Genomic DNA, 25296 nt, shown 5'->3' on the forward strand with positions numbered 1-25296 from the left:
AGCTGATGCCATCTTTTTATTTACTGTGACTGGACTTTTTATTTACTGTGACTTTGGGTTAACCTTTTAAGGGACAAATAATTATTTGTGATTAGAGGGTTACACAAACTACTTCAGGATACTGTTTTAGAAATCCCTACCTTCTGTAGGAAACTTTTCCACTATTAGTTTCAATATTGATGTCCACTGGTGAGATTTGATTATATTTGCTAACATCTACCGGTTAGCCAACTGTGTAAAGCATTTTTGACACTACAGTACATTCCATTTTGTCAGTGGGTTTGCGGAGGCCTTTTATCAGTGGGTTTGCGGAGGCCTTTTGTCAGTGGGTTTGCGGAGGCCTTTTGTCTGCGATTTGCACCTGTCAGATTGCATGTTCGGTCCTGTCATCTTCCCGTACGGTGACTTTGTGGGAGAGCTCGTCGCTCGTCCTGTTGTCTTCCTGTGCAATGACTTTGTGGGAGAGTTCATCGCTGTTTTTAGGCTTGTCCCACATGCTATTATTGGCCGGTCCTAACAGGGGAAATGGTGCACTTCTCACTGCTGACGTTACTCAGACTTCATTAGCCGGACTAAATGACTGAACATATAGCATCCTCACATATCCTGCCTAGTGATTTGAATTCAATAAACAAGGGGACATGGCTAGCAGGCTAACTGCCAGTTAAACACTGTTCTGGGCTCTGACACACTCAGGCTGGCTGCCTCTTACCCTTTACTAGATGGACTTGTTTCTGGGCCCCAAGTGATGATGTAGCAGCTGACAGTTCGGAGCAGAGGTGATGCAGGAAGACAGAGAGGAGAGGGTTTCACACTGGTCACACACAGCAGCCCCTGGGGTGTGGGCGGGACTTGGGTCCGGCTCTCACCGAAATAGCCCAGCTAGCCGAGGTCTGTGAGGACAGCGCCGCACAGACATGGACTGGAGTCAGGATGCTGAGGTTTTAACCGGAGGGGAGGGTGACACGCTAGACAAATGGCCTAATATGCCCTCCACATGCTCACAGGGACACAAGTACCTCAGGGACATTATGGGGAGTGCACACACGCACACACACACACACACACACACACACACACTCACACTTCCAAAATCACTAATGGGGCCAGCTCTCACATCCTCAGAGAAGCCTGTTTTTAGAGTGCACTGCAGAATGAGGAATAAGGGAAGTTAGAGGGGGCATTGAAAAGACGAGGAAGAGCCAGACGGAGAGATGGGCGGAGCTGAATGAGAGGGTGGGGGTGACGCAGCCCGTGGAGAAAAGTGGGATGCACTCCGCAAGGTCGCACACAGTAGCGTCCGTGTGGTGCTCCGCCAGTGTTTTCATGGCCAGCCCTGCCCGTCCTCTGAGACTGGGAAGCAGATGGCTGTTGTGAAGTCATAAACTGTCAGTAGTGTACAATGCATTGCTCTCAGTGTGGTCTCCAGGTATTGATTTCTGTTAACAGCCTCCTTGCTTTCCAATGACGATATTAATGGGTAGCAGTAATGGCTGAAAATGTGTAATTCCACCTCATCTTTTTCTATAATGAGAAAATAAATGTATTATTTTATTTGTCCTATACAGTGAATTAAAATTGTGAATGTAGACAATGGTATTGAATGTGATTAATAGAGCTATTCAGTTTGATTCCATCATCCAACAACATGACACAGTATTTTGCATCAGCAGTGAGCATGAACTCCAGGAAGTGTTTTTCTTTTTCAGATTTTATTTTTAGACATCTTGCACATGCAGCAAGAATGTGCTGGTAGGTAGAGGAGCAGGCCTATATTTAGAAGCTGTTTCTCTGCCAAATGTAACAAGCCAGAATTGGTACCATATCTGGCCCTTGAACAGGGAGTGGAAGCCTTTGGTGAATGGATCAGTGGGTTTAGGAGATCTTGAGGTTTCAGAGAAGGCTGGTGACCACACCAGCTTGGCTTGTAGATGAAGAGCTATATCATGCCAATGAGATTTAAAGCAGCAATTCTAGCGTTTAAGTTGTGTCTAATGATATTGTGCAGTATGTCAAACTTACCACAGGTTCATGTTTGAAGACTGATTCATGTTTCCAGAAATGTCTTAAAAAAGAAAGAAAGCTTTTTTCACTTTTAGTATAGTGCATAAAGCATATAATGTAGTGTACAGCATATTGTGATAAGCTGATAAAATGGGCACTTTTGTCATTACATATACAGTATGTATGTTTTATTATTATTTTGTTATTACATATACAACATATATGTTTTGTTATTATATACAGTATGTATGTTTTCTTATTTTGTTATTGCATATACAGTATGTATGTTCGCTGTGACACCTTTCTTTCTCTTTTGTAGGTGTAGTGGATTAGGAGAAGAGGCGGAAGTTATTGCATCCAAGAGAGTTCCCATAAGCCAGCCCTTTGTCTGTGTGCATATAGAAGCTCTGCTCACATGCACGTCCACGTGTGTTTGTCTGTGATGGTTGCTCACTATGCGGGTGGCCCCACCTCCTCTCCTGTTCCAGTCTCCTCCTGTCCCAGTCGACATCTCTACCCCCCTGCGTCTGAGATGAGAAGATCCAGGTGCTGCCAGTGCATGAGGCATCTGCACCCTGTGTGAGTGTCGTCCCCACCCCCCTCCCCATCGCACAGAGGTGGTGGGCCCGGAATGGCCTCTTTGGACCTGCCCTACCGCTGTCCTCGCTGCGGGGAGCACAAGCGCTTCCGGAGCCTGTCGTCCCTGCGCGCCCACCTGGAGTACAACCACACCTACGAGACCCTCTACGTCCTGTCCAAGTCCAACAGCGTGTGCGACGCCGCCGCCCTGCTGCCCCTGGTTGCCGCCGATGGAGCGCTGCTGAACCAGGCCACCGCTGCTGCTGCCGCCTCGCCCTACCGCGAGCTGCCCTGCCCGGACGACCTCGGCCTGACCCCCTCCGCTGCCCGCTATCTGCCCAATGTGGAGTTCCCCCTGGGGGAGATTCTCGTGAAGAAAGCCATGAGCTCGGCTGACGGGCCCCCCAACCCCAGCAGCACGGCGGTGGCCGTGGCGGCGGCCAACGTAGCGGCCAGTGCGGTGGAGGCGGCCTACGAGGAGGGCCTGGCGCGGCTGAAGGCGCGGGCCTTTGAGCGCCTGGAGCTGGACGAGCGTCTGGAGAAGCTGTCGGAGGAGGTGGAGCAGAAGATCGCCGAGCGGGTGGGCCGGCTGCAGGCCGAGCTGGAGCGCAAGAGCTCGGAGCTGGAGAGGGCCAAGCTGGAGAGCGAGCGGCTCAGCCAGGAGAAGCAGGACCTGGAGAGCAAAGCCTCGGAGCTCTCGCGACAGGTGGACGTCTCGGTGGAGATGCTGGCCAGCCTCAAGCAGGATCTGGTCAACAAGGACCAGGAGCTCACACACAAGCAACAGTGAGTCACACCGCATAATCTCATGATGTGCATTGTACTAATGTTAATGTGAGTAACCAGCTGGCAGCTGATCCTCCATGTAGTCTGCTCTCAATCACTGCTGCTTGCCATTCATTTGGGCTTTGTGTGTTTGTTTGTTTGTTTGTTTGTTTGTGTGTGTTAGTTTGTTTGTCTGATTGTGTGTGTGTGTGTGTGTGTTCACTGTAGCTAGCTGTTACACAGTAGCATTTGTTTGTTTGCAAACACCTCCATGATGTGGTCCCCTCTGCTCCAGTCTTTGTCCCCCAGCAAAGTTCACCTTTCTCAGGCAGCCTGTAGCCAGCTGCCTGTCTCTGCTCCATCTGTCAGTTTGTGGGTCAATGACGTGACATTGCGCATCGTCAGATGGTGCAACCAGGCAAAATACTAATTTAAACCAAGACATAGTAGATTGAAGTGAACAAATGGTTGAAAAATGTGTTAGCGAAACGGCGGTCATATAGATTTAGAGAGTTTTTTTTTCTTCCAGATTTATTTATTTTATCTGTCAGTGATTCCTGGGACACGGTCTGCACAAAACGTGGTGGGCATGTAGCCCCACAAGGATGACATGGAACCATTGTTTTTTTGTTTTGATCCGTTGCCCAGGGTAGGCCAGACACAGTTTTCTGTGAATATCTCGAGAACCGTAGGGCCTAGGATGACCAAATTATTTTTGTATGTTGGTGTCCAGGGGCCATGTCAACACATCCCATATCCACTCATTTGAGGTGTAACGCCACCTAGTTAAAAATGAAAAGGCAAAAACGAGGCATTGTTATCGCAGGTGTATGATCATTATTACCCTATAAATGCATGTCAAGTTTCAGGGAATTCGTTCATGGGGGGCCATATCAGCTACACACACGCACACACACACAGACACACACACAACCACACACACATGTGTGCCGCGTCCACACGCATGCATACTCACACACGTACACACACGTGTGCGCACACACACACACACACACACACATAAACACATACACAGACACATAAACACATACATACACAAAGTACACGTGCACGCACACGCACCCACGCACATGCATACACACATGCACGCACACACTCACATGCATGCACACACACACACACACACAGGCATGCACACACGCACGCATACACACACACAAACACACATGCACACACACGGACGCACAGACACATAAACACATACACAGACACATAAACACATACATACACAAAGTACACGTGCACGCACATGCACGCACGCACGCACGCACGCACGCACGCACGCACGCACGCACGCACGCACATGCATACACACATGCACGCACACACTCACATGCACACACACACACACACACACACACACACACACAGGCATGCACACACGCACGCTTATACACACACAAACACACATGCACACACACGGACGCACAGACACATAAACACACTCACACACACATCCACACAAATAAAAACACAAATAAAGTATTAAAATGTCTAACAACTTAAAGTGTCTTCCATGCATTCCGCTCATTTAAAACACATTTTTAAAAGCCTTATGTGTCAATGACCCTTGTGTGTGTGTGTGTGCGTGTGTGTGCAGCCACAGAAGCCCTTAAGAGTGTGATCAAGTTGAAGGACAGTTCAGCCAGGAACAGCTGTGCATCAGGACTAGAGTCAGACTAACTATAATGGAGCCTTAAATGTACACCTTCAATAAGTTGAATGTGCTAAATATATACCACACACACTGTGGGTGGGCCCTAATTTGAATGATGGGCCAAGTGCAAAGTCTGAAGTTTAACTAAAGCATTGATGAGTCCTCTCAGCGCTCCTACATGCAACACCATAGCTATAGTTCTTGAGAGCCTTGCTTGGTGACAGCCTTTGCCCTTTGTCGTCTTTTTAAATTAGGGCCCTGTATGTCTGACTGAGTTGTTTTGGCGTCCTTATTTGTAGTTTATCATAGCTTTGGTCTTGTTATTCAGGGACATTATGGGGCATAATCTGCTCCATTCATTCATGTCTTGAAGAAGCCAATCAGTGTTAAGAGTCAGTAACCTCCTAACCTCCCCCTAGTAGCCTTTTCCTGCGAGAGATTGTTATGAGCTGAGACATAGTGGGGCGTAGAGGAGAAAAGCATTCTTCCCTCCGTCTGACATTCTCCCCATCATCGGTGCCCATCGTGGCTGCTCTGTGTGCCAACTGTCGGCAGTCGTCTGGAAGGACTGTCCAGACCCGAGCGCTGATCTCATTACCAGCACATTACCACAGCCTCTCAGGACATGCCTCTGCACCACTGGACTCCGCCAGGGAAGATGAGACTAAACAGCCCAGATCTGAGCATTATTAAGAGCTCTCTCTCTCTCTCTCTCTCTCTGTCTCTCTCTCTCTCTCTCCATTCCAAATGAGGTTATAGTCTCTTGCTGGCTTTGGTAGAGTAGGTAGAAATTCTGCCCATTCTGTCCCTACGTTAGACTTGAGGGGAAAGCTGGCAGTTAAATGTTGTCTCATTTTATGTCTTTCTGGATTTGAGGCTCAGCCAAGTTCAGAAATGGAAAAAAATACATCACAGCCTACAAATGAAACATGTGGCTGACCAAAATAACCAAAGCTCATATGGCAGAGGTCCCTGCAGTTCAAACAAGCATGGCTGCCTCTCAAACAGTAACAGACAGAACTGAAGTCATGAAGATCGAAGTAATAAAGTTAGGACTCAACATGGCCCATCCTTTTTAATGTCACTGCAAGATTACAGAAACGTCTTTAGCATATTCAGACATAATAATCCCTCCTAAATGTTTCCCAGAAGACATAATGGAATTTTCTGTTGCACTTCTGAGTCTCGGTGTGGAAAATGTCATTGCTTTGTATCTCCTGGGTGGTCTCTTCAGATCTCACATTATTGTGTCTTTATGATTATAGTTGTTGGTGATTATAGAACCAACTGCTCCTAAAGATATGCTTCAGTGGAGCACTTTGTAAAATGTGTAATTTACCAAAGAAAAAAATGTGGTTATGCAAAGTTTTGCCTAGGATATGCATGTTTGTAATCTAATTTTTAGTAATTATATGCATACTCACCTAAGTTCCCCACCAGAAGTGGGAAATAAAGCATATTTCATCCTCAGTTTCAAGACTTCCTTCCATCGACTGAGGAATTATACATATTTGATGGCTTGTTTGGGTGAGTTTGCTGAGCAGTCAGTTTTCCGTCTATTGCAGAAAATCAAGAAGGACATTTTTAGTCCCCCCTAATCTCCTTTGATGTTATCAGCGAAAGTCAAAGTAAAAGGCTGAATAATTAGCATGTTGAGGATGTCCGCAGGCAATCTATTTTAATAGATTGGGGTCGGCTGCATGCACGGTGGGGAGGTCACATGCTCAGCTGTGATTACATCACTTCCTGTGGTGAATGCACCCTGATGGCAGACAGAGTGGTTATTACAGCTGACATCAGTCTAAGTCCAAGAGAGATGTGAAGTACTGAAGATCACAGCAGTGCTCCTTGGCCATAACGCCACATGACTCCTACTGAGGAGAATGCAACATCAGTTTGCTCTATTGTACCTTGGAGACATCGTAAAACATCTCATGTGAAGCAAGCGGTTTACTGAAAGGGAAAAAAAAAGAAAATGAATGAATAAAAGGAAATGCAGCATTTACAACGCCTACCAATGTGCAGTCAACCTAAGCACAATCAGTGCTGCATGACTGCTGGTGGAGGTTGCATATCACTTCCACCCACAAGTCTATTCTCTGAGTCTTTAGAAAATTGTTTGTTTAAAGCACGATTTGATGGTTGCAGCTGCCGTGTGGATGTTGGTGCTTGAGATAGTGCATCTGCACAGCCCACTCTCAGGGTCCAAACATTCCTAGTGACCCACCCCAGGCTTCTGACAGTGGATGTCCAATACAGGGGGAGGATGTCCATGCTCTACAATGTCAGCATGCATTGCCTATATACAAACATGCATACTATATGGTGTGCAGGATTCTAGATACAAATAGACACAGAAGAGGAGTCTGTGTAGCTGGAGGAGTAGGCCTCAGACCTGGGACTGGATTTAAGATAGAGATGGAGAGGAGGAATCATGGAGGGTCCGAACTGAACGAGACAAGCCCTGTGATCAAACGGGCCACTCTGATTAATAGTGCAAATTGAATTCTGTACATCATGTAACCCCACCACTGGCACCCACCTCTCCCTTTCTCCCCCCCACCTCTCTCATTCACAGCCTCTTGCAAAACATGATGCAGATTGTGCAGTGGGAGGAGACTTGTGATGTGGCTCTTTCCACTGCTGCCGTGGAAACAAGCCCAGGACCAGAGAGCTGTGTCCCAGAATGCATAGCGCTTCTGCCTGGATGGGAGCTGTCCTCATTTACAGCAGTGTCTCTGAGGATCAGGATTCAGCTGTGCTGACATGCAGACTGAATGAGCAGAGACGTCAGAGTACTCGCTACTCCCTCGATACTTTATTGTAGCACTTTGCTAAATATAAACATCTCTTGTGATCACCGCATTTAAACGATCACACTACACTAAGCTAACCTACTGCTAGCGTACTTAGCCCTGCTTTATTGGAATGCTGCAGCAGCATAAAGAATGATCCCCAGTGAGGCCTTGACAGCTAAGAGCCCTGTGCTAGCAGGAGCCTGAGGGTGTGGACAACCATTGGCTACCCCCACCCCCATTGGTCACCGTACCCCCAACACCCCGCCCGCCTGTCTGCCTCCATGTGCCAGTGTGGACACGGCAGGGCTTGATTTGTGAGGCCTTGAAGCGAAAGGACTCGAGGCAGAGAGCAGACAATGGTGCTTTCAGAGTTAATCCAGCAGTATATCCAGGCGCTCCACACCTCCGTCCTCACCACAGCATCCCCTCCCCCGCCCCCCCGAGGATCAGCAGCTGTCGGCCCTCGCCGCTCATCACGCCCCTGTGCTCCTCCATCTCTGCACGGCGAGGGTGGGCCAACGCTGGCCACAGGCTGCCATGACACCAGGTGCTCGGCTACCGCTGAGGCTCCAGATCACCCTGGTGACCATTTCCCATAATCCCCTCTCTCCAGCGCCATTGACACCAACGGGCAGATTGGATCTCAGCGCCATAATGCAGAATTTTATAAGGTAGTTTTCTGTAATTAGAACCCATTCACATGTGGCCTATTATGAATAGCTAAGATAGCGTTAAGGCAGTGATCAGCCAGAGGCGTCCGGGGAAACCGTTTGTTTCCTTCTCAGCAGGGGTCATGAGACTCCCCTGCAAAGGACATATCACATGGTGCTGGAGTTTTTGGATGCCTTGTGTCAGTGCATAAGTCTGTGAATCCCCCCCACTGTGCTCCTCATGAAAACTAGAGCATTGATCTTTCTTGGGAGACAGTCGGCAGTTTGTTGCACAGTTCAGGGAAGCACAGGGCTCAGGCTGAAATATTTACTTGCCTTGATTGATTTGTGGAGAGTCCTGGATTTAGATTCCTCCTTGAGAAGCCAGTCACGCACGACAGGCGGCGAGGAAAAGCTTTGAAATGGAGTTGATGAATGCATCACCAGGAGGCGAGCTGCGGCGTACTCACAGCCCAGCCTTTCTTTCTTCATCTTCTCCCGTCAACATACACGTCTCTCGCCAGATTGTTTCCATTGCCACGGAGGCCATTTTGTTTCACCTGTTCATTCTTTATTTCTCTTCTCCGTCTCCGTCTCTTCATCTCTCTTGTGTCATGATGTTGGGAATCAAAGGGGTGCTGTGCTGTAGCGAGCATTCATGTGCAAGTTTGTCCCCGTTGTAAGCAAAACAAGTCTGCCACGTGCTTTAGCATTGTGGCGGAGAATCGACAAGCACCACCGAGGGACCATCACACCTGGCAACGAACAATGCCCGCTACTTCATCAATAGCCACATGCATCGCAGTCCAACGAAGCCTCCATGAAATGAAATGAAACACAGCCACCCATGAATATAAATGCTGAATTCTTCCAGGACTTAATGAGGCATGGTAATAATGATTGGGAATTGTCCTCAATGGCCTCTATGAACATTTAAAGATCATGACTTATTCATACTGTGCAGGTAGAGCCCTGTAAGCTGTGGACGCGGTGGACTGAGTGAGGCCTCCGTCGCTGTGCATCTGTCTGTCTGTCAATAGAGGGGCAGAGGAGCTTGCTGTGGGCACTGCTTTGAATTCTCTCTGCACAAACCTGCATAATGAGATCACACACACCCTGATGTTGCTTTCTGTTTTTCACACTCATTTCTGTTCTGTCCTAAAATATCAAATATCTCCCTTTCCTCTTGTGGTTTGTCTTTCCTCAGAGTCAAAATCTGATACAAGTGAACCTGCAATCCCACGTTATTATTATGACCGCCGCGCAGCGAAGCGGTGGTCATATAGGTTTAGTGAGATTTTTTTTTTTTTTTAAGCATGCCCAAATTTCCGTCAATGATTCCGGGACACTGAAAGGCCGGGGTACACGAAACTTGGTGGACATGTAACCCCACATGGATAGCATGGAACCATCGTTTTCGTTTTGATCTGTAGCCCCCGCTGAATTGGACCCCGAAGGAGGAGGGGCAGACACAGTTTTCTGTGAATATCTCGAAAACCGTAGGGTTTAGGAGGACCATTTTTTTTTTGTATGTTGATCTCAAGGGGCCATGTCAACCCATTCCATAACCACTCATTTCATGTATAGCGCCACCTAGTTAAACACAAAAAGTAAAAAATGAGGTGGGTGTAATTGAAGGTATCTGTGACCTAACATAGTCAAAACTGCACGAAATAGGAAGTGTAGGATCATTATGACACCCTCTGTATGCACGCCAAGTTTTGTGGAATTCCGTTCATGGGGGGCCACACAATAAATTAATTTATGCTACTATACACCAACTGGCCTGTAGGTGGCGGAGACAGTTTTCTGTGAATATCTCGAGAACCGTAGGGCCTAGGAGGTCCCCTTTTTTGTATGTTGGTCTTAAGGGGGCATGTCAGCCCATCCCATTACCACTTATTTCATGTATAGCGCCACCTAGTTAAAAATTAAAAAGCAAAAAATTAGGTGTTTTCATCTCAATATCTCTGGCTGACAAGGTCAAAACTGCACGAAATTAAAGTGTAGGATCATTATGACACCCTCTGAATGCATGCCAAGTTTTGTGTACTTTCGTTCATGGGGGCCTTACAATAAAATAATTTATGTGTACATTTAGTGACATACACCAACAAAGGATTCGGGACACTGAAAGACCGGGGTACACAAACTTGGTGGGCATGTACCCCCACATGGATAGCATGGAACCGTCATTTTTCGTTTTTCATCTGCAGCCCCCAGCTGGACTGGACCCCGAAAGGAGGGTAGGGCAGACACAGTTCTCTGTGAATCATTTATGGTATGTTGGTCTCAAGGGCCCACATCAACCTGGCTCATAATCACTCATTTGTGATTTGCCCCCGTAAAAAAATGAAAATCAGTAGGATTAAAAAGAAAGCCAAAATAAATATTCATCATCATCATCATGGCTGCATTTTCAGTATTGGCGAGAAGTAGTCGTTTGTCCACTAGATGGCGCATCGTTGCAGTGAGGCGTAATTTTGTTGGAAGTTAAAAGTGGGTTGGAAAAACAATGGACGCTTCATACAAGGACTGTAATTTACCGCAGTGAACATCTAATAAGGATAGGGCCCGATGTTCACATGAAGTGTAATTCCCATTTCTTCTTGAAGCGAAATAAATCTGGGATGTTTGTCCGGACATGCTTGGTTTTACTGCAGGCAACGTTAATCTTGTAATATCAATAAGGACCTAGGTAATGTTACCGTTAGCGTTGGTTGAGTGATGGAGGCATTTGATTTATTGCATTTGTAGAAAACTATAAATCTTGGTTATACCAAGCAAATGTATAGCAGCACTGTTTGTATCTTTTCGACTGTCATTTATTACGTGCTACAAAATCATTCTGTGCAATGGAAGATTTACCAACGTTACACCCGGTCTGATACAGTTTTGCCTATACATGCGTGAGACTGAGGCGCCTGTTTATTTTGTTTTGCGCGTGCAGGGTGTGAGAGGGAATCGATGTGCTTTGATTACAGCTTGGTAGTTGTAGTCTGTGAAATTAAAAGCACGTGTGTGAAGTATCCAAACAATGACACCTTCATTTAATTATGGCTGCTTTAGCAAAACACCTTAAGCTACTGTGTAGTGGGTCCCATTTAGAAGTGGCTACTTAATTAGGCTTTCCTTGACTCATGGAGCTGCGTGAATGTTATTACAACTTTTCGCCACGATATCACAGTTTAAGTCCGCTTGAGACTGTGTAAGCCATTGGTTTCAAAGGAGATTTTATTTGTGTCGCTAGTAGCCTATTGACAATTTATGTTGTCAATAGGCCTACCTTATAATCCTACCTGTAGCTTAGGAAGCTAACAGCTTTCTATTAGGATCTAGTTTGTTAGTTACCGTTTTGTCATAACTCCCTGATGCATTTTTGCATTTAGAATAGCCAGAGCGTGTAGGCTATATCTCAATCGGAAAATTAAACAATATCGGGTGCCTATGGACTAGGCTGGGTGAACCCAGCCTGATCTGCCCGCTATTTATTTTTTGATTTCTTAAAAGATTGAGCTTGGTCTGATGAAAGCCAGACTAGCCATGGACCTCAGTTAAACAATGCAAGGGAACATGAATCAGCCTATATTTGCACTAACAATAACGGACAAAAGCTCTTCAACTTTGGCCCGTTAAAATGTGTATGAACAGTCTAGCGGCGATTTCATCAAGGCCCATTTGGACATGTCAGTTATTTGCACCACTGGTTATATGTAAAACAGCATTTCGTTTCAGACTAGGCTATTGTTACTTAATTTGTGCATTAACAATAACGTTTCAGACTACTGTTACTTAATTTGTGCATTGACAATAAAGTATTACATGAACTAAAGATGACTAAAATCTTATGTAGAAGAAAAACATTCACAAAAATCCATCCATCCAAAAATGACCTTTGTTTTTGATAGCTGTTGAAAACGGCATGGAACTGACAGAGATGTTTTTGTTTAAAAATACATAAAAAATAAATAAATAAATAACATTATGCTGATACCTTTTGCTTTTCCCAAATACAATGTAGCCTACAGGTGTAAGTGACCTTTCATCAATCCAGTTGCAATGGATGAACTGTGATGAACTGCCCTACTTGTGATTGTTTAGAGATTTTAAGGTTTTATAACAATTCTACATCTTCTTTGGCTATTCTACAATCTATTCACCTTTTCAGCACCAGTAGGGTACTTTCTGTGCAGCCGACACACACACTCAGGCATGCCAAACAAGCATACACAAAAAGTTTCAAGAGTGGGGATGGGTAAAAATGGAGACAAATTGAAGTGTGATTTATTTTGTGAGCGGATGTACAGGACTGGCGTGGTCATATTTTGTGCACCTTCTCGGTACATCTTTTTGGTATCTGGCATGTGTGTGTGTGTGTGTGTCTGTGTGTGTGCATGTCTGTGTCTAACTGCTTCTGCAGTTTGGTTTCACTTACATTCCACTATTGGAATCCTTTGTCTAAATCGGATTTAGTCCTTGCTTCTGAAAGCCCTTGACTCTAATTACACAAGACCCAGTTTTTGTACTTCTGACTTGTTTTCTCTAATTAGCACCTAGCAGCTCCCCAGGGATAAAGTTACATCCACCACCAGAGGCAATTACATCAGTCATATATCTGCGGGTTGTCAATGCATGCTACTGTTCAAAGAGACCTGAATCATATTAAGGAATTTCATCCCTTTTTCGCAAACCAGGAAAACACTTTATTATTACACCAGTCCACTGTCTAGTGTGGATGCTCCTCCTCCCCTCTCTATGCTTCCCTCTCTCCTTCTCCATCTCTCCCCTGAGATAGATATCTGCCGCCTGATGTGGAGGCTGCTGTCGAATGGGTCACCAGATGAACCTCAGCACGTCTTTAAGTTCCCTCAGCATTAACACGCTGAAATGATTCATGTAATCAGATTAGTGATAATGAAAAGAGTGCTTATACCCTGTACCCACCCTCCACCTACTCTTCCCATTACCTTCCCACCTCTGCTATTGCTGAGACTATCCACGTTTTTTCTAGCAGTAGCCTCATTTTCTGCTTAGTATCATTATACTGATGGTTCCCATGGGGACTATTTTTTGAAGTGTCACATCGGAATTTGAGTGGCCGTGAAGTTGTCAGGCGCTTTATTAGTCCTGCACCATTTACTCAATTCATTTCATTCTGTGATGCTGTATATTCATAGATAATCAGCCCCTCTCATTTGGATGTCTCTCCAGCATCTATCTTGTGGGGCTTTTCAGTGCAATACCAGACATTAGCATTTAAGAGTTAAACCACTCTATTAGTCTATTCTGACTGAGTAGCATGCTGTATAGTTGACCTTCATGTCCAGACAGTGCGGCTTTGGAGCCCTCTGTGCGGATTTACGTTGTGTGTGTCCTCCATTTTGACATGTGTCACGCAACAGCGAACAACGCCTCAGTGGCAATTATGAGTTCAGTGCTTTCTCCACAGGGCTTTGGAACTGCATGCCACATAGGCTACACTCAGGGCCAGATGTACGTACATTTGCGAACGTAGCGTTATCAGCGTCATGGACACACCGCAGATTGCGAACCCTGTCAGACCCAAGTTTCCGTCGTATTTATCAATCGTTCAATCCTTAGTGTAAACTGCGGCTTTCTCTGCCTTTCTCCGCCCATAAACGCAATTTTCGAATGTCCACAACTGAATGGCAGCGCCTACATACAAGCGCAGTTGAATGAAGTTAACAGATGACAACATTAAAAAGAATCAAACGTTTAGCGATCATGAAATAATACCATACATGATAAGATGTAAACAAGCAGGGAGATAATGAAGATCAGTACAGTAGTTCTACTCAAACTACTTGTGCACGTAGGCTATGGAAGATTGGTCAAATCTAGCAAGTGGGAAAGTTTAAGTGAATGACGTGAAATTAAGACATTCGAAAGGCCAACAAAAGTTGAGGTTGCTTTTGGTAGTACAAATACTTTCACCACAAAAACTGGTGCTCTAAATAGCGATTCTGTTGTCTTTGAAAGGTTCTCTTTGAACCGCAATCATTTATTAACACCTGCTTTTACAAGGCGGAAATATTTAGGCGCAGAATAGACGTGCACTTTCAGGAGCAGTCTTTGTACATACCGCGGAATACATAATTAGGCGCTCTTTACTCTTCCCCTCCCATCTTTTTACACTAAACTCCCACTTTCCCCTGGATCCTCCCATGAATGCATATGCATGACATGACAAACGCAATCTGCCACTTTCAGCTCCTGCGACAGGCAGTTTGCGCTTTTACATCATTGCGGCCTGTTTGTACATACCTCGCAATGATTTTACACGCACATTGTGAAACAAATACGCCTGAAGTGGGCGCAAAAGCGTTAGTACATCTGGCCCTCAGTATCCAATACCCTGCGTCCCTCAACAGCTCGCGTGGAGAAACTGAACAAAATGTTTAGGGTATCTGGCTTCTTTCTCCTTTGTCCTCCTTTTCAGAGTCTCTGGTGGTCACCCTAACTGTATACCACTGAAGGGAAAGGAAAAAGTTTATACAGACTGATAACTGCGTAAACTGTATACGACCTAATAAGCTTCCATAGTGCTGAATGCAGATGCAGGTCATGTGACCCAGTGTGCAGATGTCCCAATGTGATTTGAAGGTTTGTGGGCTTGTATGGGTTTTTTTTTTTTTACCCCTGAGTTAACCAAGACAAGACATATATGCTGACATAAAACAGAGAGAGAGAGAGGGAGACATTTTAATTAGGACAGGCAGCAGGAAACCTATTGTTACACCTTCACATTCATGCTGTTCAAGATGGCCAGTGTCTGTCGTGTCCCCTGCAAATTTCAGTCTGTCTCTTGTCACACACACACTCACACACACACACACACACACACACACACACACACACACACACACACACACACACACACACACACACACACACACACACACACACACACACACACACACACACACACACACACACACACACACACACACACACACACACACACACAATCTGCCAGTGTCTAGTCCTGCTGACGGGGCCACAGTTATGCAGCACTTCCTCCGGAGTCCCAGCAGAGTGTGGAGTAGAGGAGGAGGGGAGCGTGGCCAGAGTAGCCTAGTGCTGCTGCTGCTACAGTGCCGGCTTCCCCACAGTCTGCTGCACACACAGGGCATTACTGTAAAGCCCATCTCGCTATTATGTGGCTTATTAGTCTCACAGGGACTGCTTGTAATTGTGGAGTAATTGAGATATTGTTGCCCAAAATGCCCCTCCTATGGAATATGCTGGCACAGAGGTATGCTGTGTCCGGCCATGTCCTACCTACAGTAGCCACCGTCCCAGAACAGAGATGTGGGCGCTGCCCAGTGCAAGTGCCAGCCGTCTGTGCCTGCGCCAGAGTGCACCAAGCCTTCTGTGCCCGCATCGTTCATGCAAAATGGCTTCCTTCTAGAAATAAACACATGCTGGTATTCACAAAAGATTAATCAGCTTTGTGTCCGTCTGTGTGTGTATGTAATCATTATCGATTTGTGGTAACCAGGAGACAGGAAAAGAGAAGAGAATTGGGGATATGTGATTTGTTGAGTGTGGCCATAGCTGGGTGTTTTGTGTGCTGTAGGGAGTGTCCTCCTTTATGGCCCACTGCTCCAGCGCTGATTCATTACTCTCCCAGGGCAGTCTGGACTGAGATGGCCTTGAGCTGGACCTACTGTCTCCACTGTGATTCAGACATCAATGTCCTTTACTAAATATTTGCGTAACTTAAGGAGCTTACAGAACACAGTATGTATGTCTGTTTACCAAAGGTACTTCCTGGGAACTTGGTCAGATGGTTACAAAAAAAAAGCAAAATAGACGTGTCCCTCAGGTGCACTCCCTAGGCCTAGCGAACCTTTGTAATAAACTAGTATCTTGATTTTTGTTTAGCATACTTCAGGTTCTTTGTGAATTTACGCAGATATTCATAACATAAACTAATGTATTTAGGTACTGTATGTATGACTGTAAAAGTCTGTGAGCTATCTGCTGTGCAGGGTATGGCAGAAATATTATGTCGTTTTTTAACACATTCCATTTACTGCAAAGTACAAGTGTGTGTGTGTTTTCAATTTTTACTTAGTTCCTGTGTTATTGAAATACGACAGGCATAGAAATCCTTTCAGATGCAAATAGGCTAAAGCTAGCAGGATATATTTCAATTGCACACTCTACCAAGCTGGGGATAAGAGCTCAGATTTTTTTTCAGTGGTTTCATGCCTAAACTCATGCATTTCCTCCTTTCTCTCTCTCTCTCTCTCTCTTTCTCTCTCCCTCTCTCTCTCCCTCTCTATTTTGTCTCACCTATCTGCATGTGTTCTCTTCACACCTCAGACTCAGGCTCCTTAGCATAAGTGCTGTGCTTGGCTGGATGTAGCAGACCCTGGCTGGCACTGGGGTTAGCTGACTGAACCTCATCTGATGCTGTATAGACTCCAGCACCACGTTCCCTCCCTCGCATGCACACACAGCCTGGAGTGGGGCTTTGTGTGGTGACAGGATCGGACTCTGATCTCTTTAGCTGTGACTCCAGGACAGGGAGAAATAAACAAGGGGACAGGACCCTTTGGGTTCACAACACACACACACACACACACACACACACACACCAAACAAAGAACATCGGTGAACAGTAGCTTCTCTATTTCTACATTTCAAGGAAACCGTGTAATTTTGGCTATTCTGTGTCTTACAGTAATATGAATGTGTGAAGGCATCTACTCAAAGCCATGTATCCATCAGCATACTAACAGGAAGATGTGATACACCAAAATAACATTCTCCAAGGGGTGGTGTTTACATGTTGTTTCATAGCCCAAAAGAAATTATTTACAAGATGCTTTTGATACCAAATGCTCTTTCATTTCATGATTTAATTAAATGGCCAGTTTAATTGCTATCGCTAAGCAGGGATGACTTTGCCCTGGAGACAGGAAGGACTTCATTTTCAAAGGGACAAACAGTGTCCCCTGTCAAGGGAGAGAGAGACAACATAAAACCCGTAGAGCAGCTGAGTCAGAATTTGAGTATGAATAGATGACCTTCAAACTGTATCTGAGTGTGTGTATGTGTGTGTGTGTGTGTTAGTGTTACTGGCAGTGTGCAATACAAAGACTACTATGCAGCTGGGTGTGTATACTTTCTGTTGTGTGTCTATATGAAGATTGTTGAACTGATGTGTTGACAAGAGCGACAGTCACTGTTTATATGGAGAGAAATGTCTAGTACACAAAGATAACGCAGGCAAAGCTATTTTCAGCCATTTCCAGTTTCCTTCAGGGAATTAAAGAATGCAAGAGCTGGAGAGATGAAGGACAGAGAAAAGGATGAAGCAGAAAACTGAACAGATTCAAACACTTGTTATGTGAACATGTTTGTTTATTGTTGTGTATTAGTATATGGGAGTGTGTGTGTGTGTGTGTGTGAGAGAGAGAGAGAGAGAGAGGAAGTGTGTTTATGAGCTTAAAAAGATTTTGTGTTTGTGTGAAATAACAGATATATAATTTGAAGAGTTAATGCTAATAGTTTTATTGTATCTTTAGATGTATGCCTAAAGAGACAGAGAGAGACAGAGTAAGATCAGATGTAAAAACAAGATAAAGGTATTCTACATCATCAGTTTAAATGGGACCATTTGCTTTCCCCCAGTCATAAGCACCAAAGATGATCCTCTGTGCTTCATCAGTGCTTTGAAGAATCCATCTTCCTTTGATGGAGCACACACTCTAGCCATATACAAAGTGTATGATAGATATTATAGAAATAAGAATTTGTTTTAATTGTGTTTAGGTGTGCTCCTCTCTGTCCTGACCCCTAACGTCCCTTTGTCCACCCCCAACAGAGAGGTGGTTCAGATCGACCAGTTCCTCCAGGAGACGGCGGCGCGGGAGGCCAACGCAAAGGTGCGGCTGCAGCAGTTCATCGAGGAGCTGCTGGATCGAGCCGACCGCGCTGAGAAACAGCTCCAGATCATCAGCAGCTGTGGCACGACGCCCAACGGCAGCCTGGGACGCTGCAGCGTGCAGGGGTCAAAGGGCAACGGCCGACAGGTGAAAAGAAGGGTGGGGTCGGGTCAGGTTGGAGTGTGTGCTTGGTGGTGTGGATTGATATGAAGTAGTTGTGGAAACGGGTGCGCACATCCAAAATATGTTTTAACTAGGGCTGTCAATCGATTAAAAAAAATAATCTAATTAATTAAATACTCTGTGATTAATTAATCTAAATTAATCGCATATATAATTTTTGCTGTGAAAGTATTTAACATTTTTAAATTCAAATAACATCATTGAAAAATCAGCATTAGTGACATTAAAGTTCAGAAACTCTTTTATTATTATTTTAATAATGGCCATAATAATCTATGATATGACCTAATATGCTGAGGAAATAAATTCAAAAGTGCTTCGGGAAGAAGTTGTTTTTCACATACAAGGTAGCTATTTCAGGCCACAGATATAACCTAGGGGAAACAATGAAAATAAATGAACACTTCCTTCAATTTCAACACTATTTCTTTGCATTGATGTGCGACTTTAGAGTTGATGAACTCCGGTGATATACAAATTCCTTGCTGCAGACATTGCAAAGGACTTTATTTTAATCAACACTTTATTTTTATCAACACCATCAGGTCGTTGTTTAAAAGTAAATGTTCCAATCAATGATCTACAGTAGTCAGCACATTTTCTTCTCTCTCCTTCATTTTACAGTCTAATGGTTACTGACTACAATGGCTTGGGGTCAAAGGTCATACGGAATCGATTAATCTGTGTTATTTTAATCAGTTATTTTTTCTCAAATTAATTAATCGAAATTAATCAGTTATTTTGACAGCCCTAGTTTTAACAGATGCCAGACAAAACGTGTCAGAGAGAGAGAAGGATATGGTCTGTGTATGGGCTCCAAGAAATGAGTGTTTCAAAAAACGAAAAACGTTTCGAACTCAACAGATCTCCATCAGGCAAATAAGAAGGAGGAAGGAGGAAGAAGAATAAATTCTAAGTTCTTATTTACCTGATGAAGATCTGTTGAGATCGAAACGTTGCCTTTCTAGAATAAATAAAGTATTTCTTGGAGCCCATATACAGTGGACTGATATGAGGACACCCACTATTACTTTAACCCTCCCCAGGTACACTCAGGCAAAAACAGGTCATTTGCAGTCATTTATGAATTTCATTTCTAGGAGGATGCAAATTAATTTGTGCTCTACCTCTCAGCGGCTGCCTGAATTACTCATGCATGAGGGAGAGATATCACTCTCCTCCATTATTATACATACCCCGTGTCCAGGTGGAATTGCACAGCAATTTTCTGTTTAATTTCAGCAGGCAGTAAATACATGGAGGTGTGTGTGTGTGTGTGTGTGTGTGTGTGTGTGTCTCTCTGTGTGTGTATGTCTGTCTGTGTCTGTGTTTGTGTGTGTGTGTGAATTATGTGTGTTAGTAACATTTATTTGGTCTGAGGAGAGTCACTGGAGTGTGAATATCAGTGTTATGAGATGATGGAAGAGGGTTTGTGTGTGTGTGTGTGTGTGTGTGTGTGTGTGTGTGTGTGTGTGTGTGTGTGTGTGTGTGTGTGTGTGTGTGTGTGTTAATTGTGTTTGGCTTCCTCAGGACACGTCTCCTTTACACTCGCCGACTCCTCAGCATCTGTCATGTCACCAAAGCTGCTTCTTGTTGCCTCATTACAGAAAACACAAGAAAGTCTGGCAGCTGCTTACATTTTGGGGAATGAATAGCAGATGAGGGCGCTCGTGTCTGCTGTGGTAGATAGCAAAAGCACCTAGAACGCCCAGCTAGTTGTTCATGTAGAGTGTAGGCTGCTGAAGCTCACTGCTGGGTGGTGCTCAGGAGTGAGACCTCTGTTTACAGAAGCAGAGGCAGTGTTTATCTAGTGGAATGTGTCTCTGGGCACATCTTATGCCTGGCGCCTCCCTCATGGCTCCACGGAGCTGGGGCCTTCTCGTCCGGTCGGACTTCTAGATCTATGCAGCTAAGAGCCAGTCAGACCTGTGGACCGGGTATGTTGATTGGACTCAAAATTGATCACACTTTGTTTGAAATGATGTGGCACAACCAATATAAGCTAGTTCAGAGTGTAAACAGGTTGCTGAACAGAGCAGGTTCATATCAACAATTGACAGAAACTATGAGTGAGGCATTCTGAGTACATTGTAGGCTGTAGACGGCAATGTACTACTCATTTACAGTACTAAAATGCCTGTCTTTTCCGGTATACAGTTTTTCACAATTGTTAAAACACATTATTTGAAACCTTCCACCCTTTTCTTAAAACAGTAGACACAAACCCCCGAACTTTAATTTTTACTGGATTTACAGTAAATGTTGAATTATATATGAATATTTTTGTTTTGTTTTGTTTTTTTAGATGCAAAATGCATTTACTGTATTGTAAACAATGAACATTTCTTCTGGAGCTATATCAGCTGCCTTGAACACTGTGTTTTCCATCTTTCTATGTAGTGTTTATGACTGCTCAGTAGTGTTTTCATTTTGTGAGATGATCTGAAGACAGTGTTTGGTTTTGAGCACAGGTACAACTGTTTTGAGGTCATTGTTCAGTTTTGCAGAGGTTGTCTGATGTTTTGGGATTTTGTAGTTTGAGATTTGGAGTTTGTGATTACAGTTTTGAGAAAAGGGTGAAAGGTTTCAAAAAAAATGTGTTTTATGTAGCAATTGTGAAAAGCTGTAACTACCACTAATGGGAGCAGACTGACAGGTGGTTGGTTCTGCTGATGCCAGTCACTAATCATGTTGATGTTCTCCAGGACTAATTTCACTGCTGATTACAGTGCGCTGGAAGATCCATTAGTCCAACCAGTGAGAGAAGTCAGGGGATAAATGTTTTACTCTGGGTTTGGAATTGATACGTACCCTGGGGCTCATCTCACTTCAATGTGTTGCAATTAAGTTGGCTGTTCATGTTGTTCAGAGTCTTGTTTTGATGCAGTTTTATGCTCCAGATTTGGCACCAAGGAGTTCAGATATTGTATGTTGGTGATGTGTCCATTGAGAATAATGTAATTATAGTAAACTGCCTAGAAGAAGTGCTTAATGTATGGTAATAACTGTAGTATAATAACAGCTAAAAAGTTTAGGACTACCCTAAAGCCAGAACATACACTATATTTAACCTTAATGCTGACAAAACATAAACTGTAACTGAAAAAAAGATTGTTGTGTCAACCATTTCAAATTGTAGGTCATAGTAGCCTACGGTTTATCAGCCATCTCAGTGCCTCGTGCTGTTTTCTCAGCTGATGACGACTCATGGGGATATTTATACTATTTTGACTGTGTTCTATTTTCTCTCGGTGGCCATCCGGGCTGAGCCCTGTCCTATCAGCCTGGTTAGGGGGAGGTGAGAGAGATGATCAGCAGCACCTATCAATCTCAGATGGGGGTCCACCCAGGCGCTTACCACCCCCCCACTGGCGACTCCCTGCCAGTCTTGCTGACATCACACGGGTCCCCCTTACATCTCCATGGAAACCCGCATCATGAGAATCCGTGCTGTTATTATTACACACTGTTTCATATTCTCTTCAGTTTTATTGCCAGACTGTGGATTGAAGAATGGAACCTGCACTTTTCAGGGTAATTTTTTAATCTGTATGTTCCATATTACGAGAAGTAGGCTTTTAGATTTCATTCTAAGTAGGACACAGGAGATGAGAGTGGACCAGTTCAGAGAGAGAAACCCCAGAGTGAATACACCTCCCTATGGGCTATCTGCACAGTTAGGCTGAGAGAACTACAGAGGTATTTGTTATGAAAATCAATTGACATTAGCCATTTGAAAAGTGCTTTTTAAAGTCCTCAATAAGCTTAAGTAGAAATACATCACTTCTGGACAGTTTTAGAACATAACAGTCGTTTGTGCAGCGGTAAGGAGTTTGTATCTAAAATAATGAGTTAACTAGCTACAGGCCAACAGCACCACCAACAGCACAGTAGATAGTAAGTTAACTGATGGAGTTTGCAGATACATTTAGTGAGGAGCTGTACATTTTTGTTGTTTCACTAGCCCAGATCACAAGACTATATAATGAAGTGAATAGTCTATGGTGGCCAGCAGAAACAACACATGGGAATAGGTCAACAAAAATGATTTTAAGATCTTAAAAAAAAAGTAGTTACTTGCAAAAGCATACTTCAGAATCTATAAACAAACCTGTATAATGTGCTTAAATGCTGCACCTTTAAAATGTGCCTTTGTACTGCTCACAAGGAAGAACAGTAAACTGACATCACCTGTACAGTTTGAGGTTTAATTGCTCCATCCTCTGCCAAAGACAACGCTATTCAGAGGGTTTGTTAAAAAGATATCACTGCATGGTTTTCCCACAGTTTGACAGCATTTTATACAAGGATACAAGGAAGTTTATTGTCACATGCATAAGTTACTGGATGTAAGAAATGCAGTGAAATTATGTCTGGTGTCAGCCTATTTTTGCATTTATGGGGGGGTGGGTAAAAAGTGCAGTAGAAGAGGGGTTTAGTAGATTAAGTGGCAAGGGCTGCATAAGAAAGGTGGGGGAGGATTGGGATTGGGGGGGGGGCACCAACAAGGAGCACCTAAGAGCAACAGGGGCAAGGAAAAACTCCCTTACTAAGGAAGAAACCTTGGGCAGATCCACGGCTCAAGGGGCTAACCCAACTGCCAGGGATCTTGGTGTGTGTGTTAGGGGGATGACAAGGGAGATGGGAGAGATAGTGTGCTGTGTATGTGTATTTTATTGTTTAAGTCTACACTTTAAAGGCCCAGAAACACATAAAAAGTATCCATACAAAATAATAAATGAAGTAATAAAGGTCAATACAATTTGTATTATATAGTAAAGTGTCTTTAACAATTCTGTGCTGAATGATTGTCTTTAATTCAGAAAGTATCTTCATGAAAGCCCTCTCTGGTTCTGGTATTGGCTCAGCACTGAAAGGAAGGTCTGTTTCTCTCTCTCTCTCTCTCTCTCTCCCCTCTCTCTGTGTGTGTGTGTGTGTGTGTGTGTGTGTGTGTGTGTGAAAGATGGATGGAGCAGACCTTTGGTTCCAGCCCATTTCTGAGGCATGTACTCAGCCTCCGCCCAGCTCATGCCTATATGGGTCGATGCAGAGATGGATGGGCTCCCTGTTCCTCCTGCTTCTTTTCCACTGGCACAGGTCCCAGTGTCTGTGTGTGTGTGTGTGAGAGTGGGTGGGTGTGTCTGTGAGTGTGTACTGTATGTGTGTGTGTGTGTGTGTGTGTGTGTGTGTGTGTTTGTGTGTCTGTGTGTGTGAGAGTGGGTGGGTGTGTCTGTGTTTCTGTGCATGTGTGCAGTCTCTGTTAGCACCACCACAACCCCTGGCTGCTGTCCCATCTCAACAGGCATTGGCACCTCACCAGCCAACACCTCACCTTTAAAGCCACGAGAGCTGAGAAAGGGAGGAGAGAGACCGAGAGAGAAGAAAGGGAGGAGAGAGACCGAGAGAGATGGAGGGAGGAGAGAGACCGAGAGAGATGGAGGGAAGCTGGAAAACCAGCAGTAGAGTAATGGGTGGGTGTGGCACGGGAAAACCCCTACTAGAGAGGGAGAGGGGGGTTGTGTTAGTGTAGGAGAGGAAGAGATGGCGTGGATGGAGTGACAGGATAAAGGAGTGCGTGGAGCACGTACAGGAAATGGGGTCTCCTGCTCTGCTGCCCTTGCTCTGCCTGCTCCCCCAGCCTTCTCACGGCGCTGGGCACAGCCACCCTCACCCAAGCTAATTACCTCTCAGCTGTACAGAGAACATTTGCGCGCCGTAGCTCTGTGCGTCGTGACTGCCAGTCCGTGCTGTCTGAAATGCTGCCCGTCCACATCCTGTTAACAGCTTCCCAGACATATGCCGCTGGCAGTTGGTCTGTACATGTCAGAATGCTGATGCTAGTCTAGCTCTGGGTTATTTGTGCTGTGAAATGAATGCTGATACAGGTGAATGCCGGCCGGTGGGGTTTGTGTCTTTGCCGGCCGTTGGGGTTTGTGTCTTTGTTTAGAGTGGGATGGATTATTTATCTCTCTCTCTCTCTCTCTCTCTCTCTCTCTCTCTTTCCTTTGCAGAGGAATTCCAGTATTTCTGGGACGTCCAGAGGCATGTACCAGGTGTCAGACCGCCACTCCTCCCCCAGCACAGGGTAAGTCTGATGGACGCAGCTAACATGACTACTCTGCACCGGACTAGTTTATTCATCCTTACTGTGAGGATGATGATTTCATTAATCTGTGTGAAACACCTGTGAAATGTATTTTCAACAATCAACAATTATCAACAATCATGTTGCCAAATATAACATTACATTACTGAAGTAGCATGCCAAGTCACAGCTAAAGTGTAGCTCTTTGTCTCTGATCATTTGCATCAGATCCCTCCCAGACTGTGCTGTCAAACGTGGCATGGCTGCTCTTCGGTATCCTTGGCAACCTGTCCTGGGGGCCTTGGGTCCTGTAGATGGCTATTGTGCGGTAGACCGTGAGTGGAGATAAGCGTGTGCTCAGTAGACCGTGCAGACGCCCCTGACTGTAACTGGAGTTCACCTCCAGGCAGCGTTCAGACACTCCTCAACCCTCTGGAGGAAGAGGCGGGAAACAACAATGTCCTGAAAGCCTCCCTCAATCAATAGAAACTATAGACGTCCACTCCACAATGACTAAGTGCTCAGTCAATGGTCAATGAAACCCACTTGCTACAGTACATCCTGAAGATTTCCTCTGCTGTCCCACTTAATCAGTTCAGCCTTATTAGCAACAATGAGACAGTTTAGAGGTCGG

The 25296-nt window shown here is 44.8% G+C and overlaps 1 protein-coding gene across 1 annotated transcript in view; it reads left to right on the top strand.

The window, feature by feature from the left end:
• fbxo41 (F-box protein 41) overlaps positions 1-25296 on the top strand; it is a 59314-nt gene that overhangs the window by 13921 nt on the left and 20097 nt on the right. The window contains exons 2-4 of the mRNA XM_048249301.1: positions 2324-3369; positions 18334-18541; positions 24589-24662. Of these exons, the coding sequence (XP_048105258.1) occupies positions 2636-3369; positions 18334-18541; positions 24589-24662 (1016 nt within the window). The 5' untranslated portion in view covers positions 2324-2635. The remainder of the gene's footprint in view (positions 1-2323; positions 3370-18333; positions 18542-24588; positions 24663-25296) is intronic.

This window comes from Alosa alosa, chromosome 1, assembly GCF_017589495.1.
Source record: "Alosa alosa isolate M-15738 ecotype Scorff River chromosome 1, AALO_Geno_1.1, whole genome shotgun sequence".
Lineage (NCBI taxonomy): Eukaryota > Metazoa > Chordata > Actinopteri > Clupeiformes > Clupeidae > Alosa > Alosa alosa.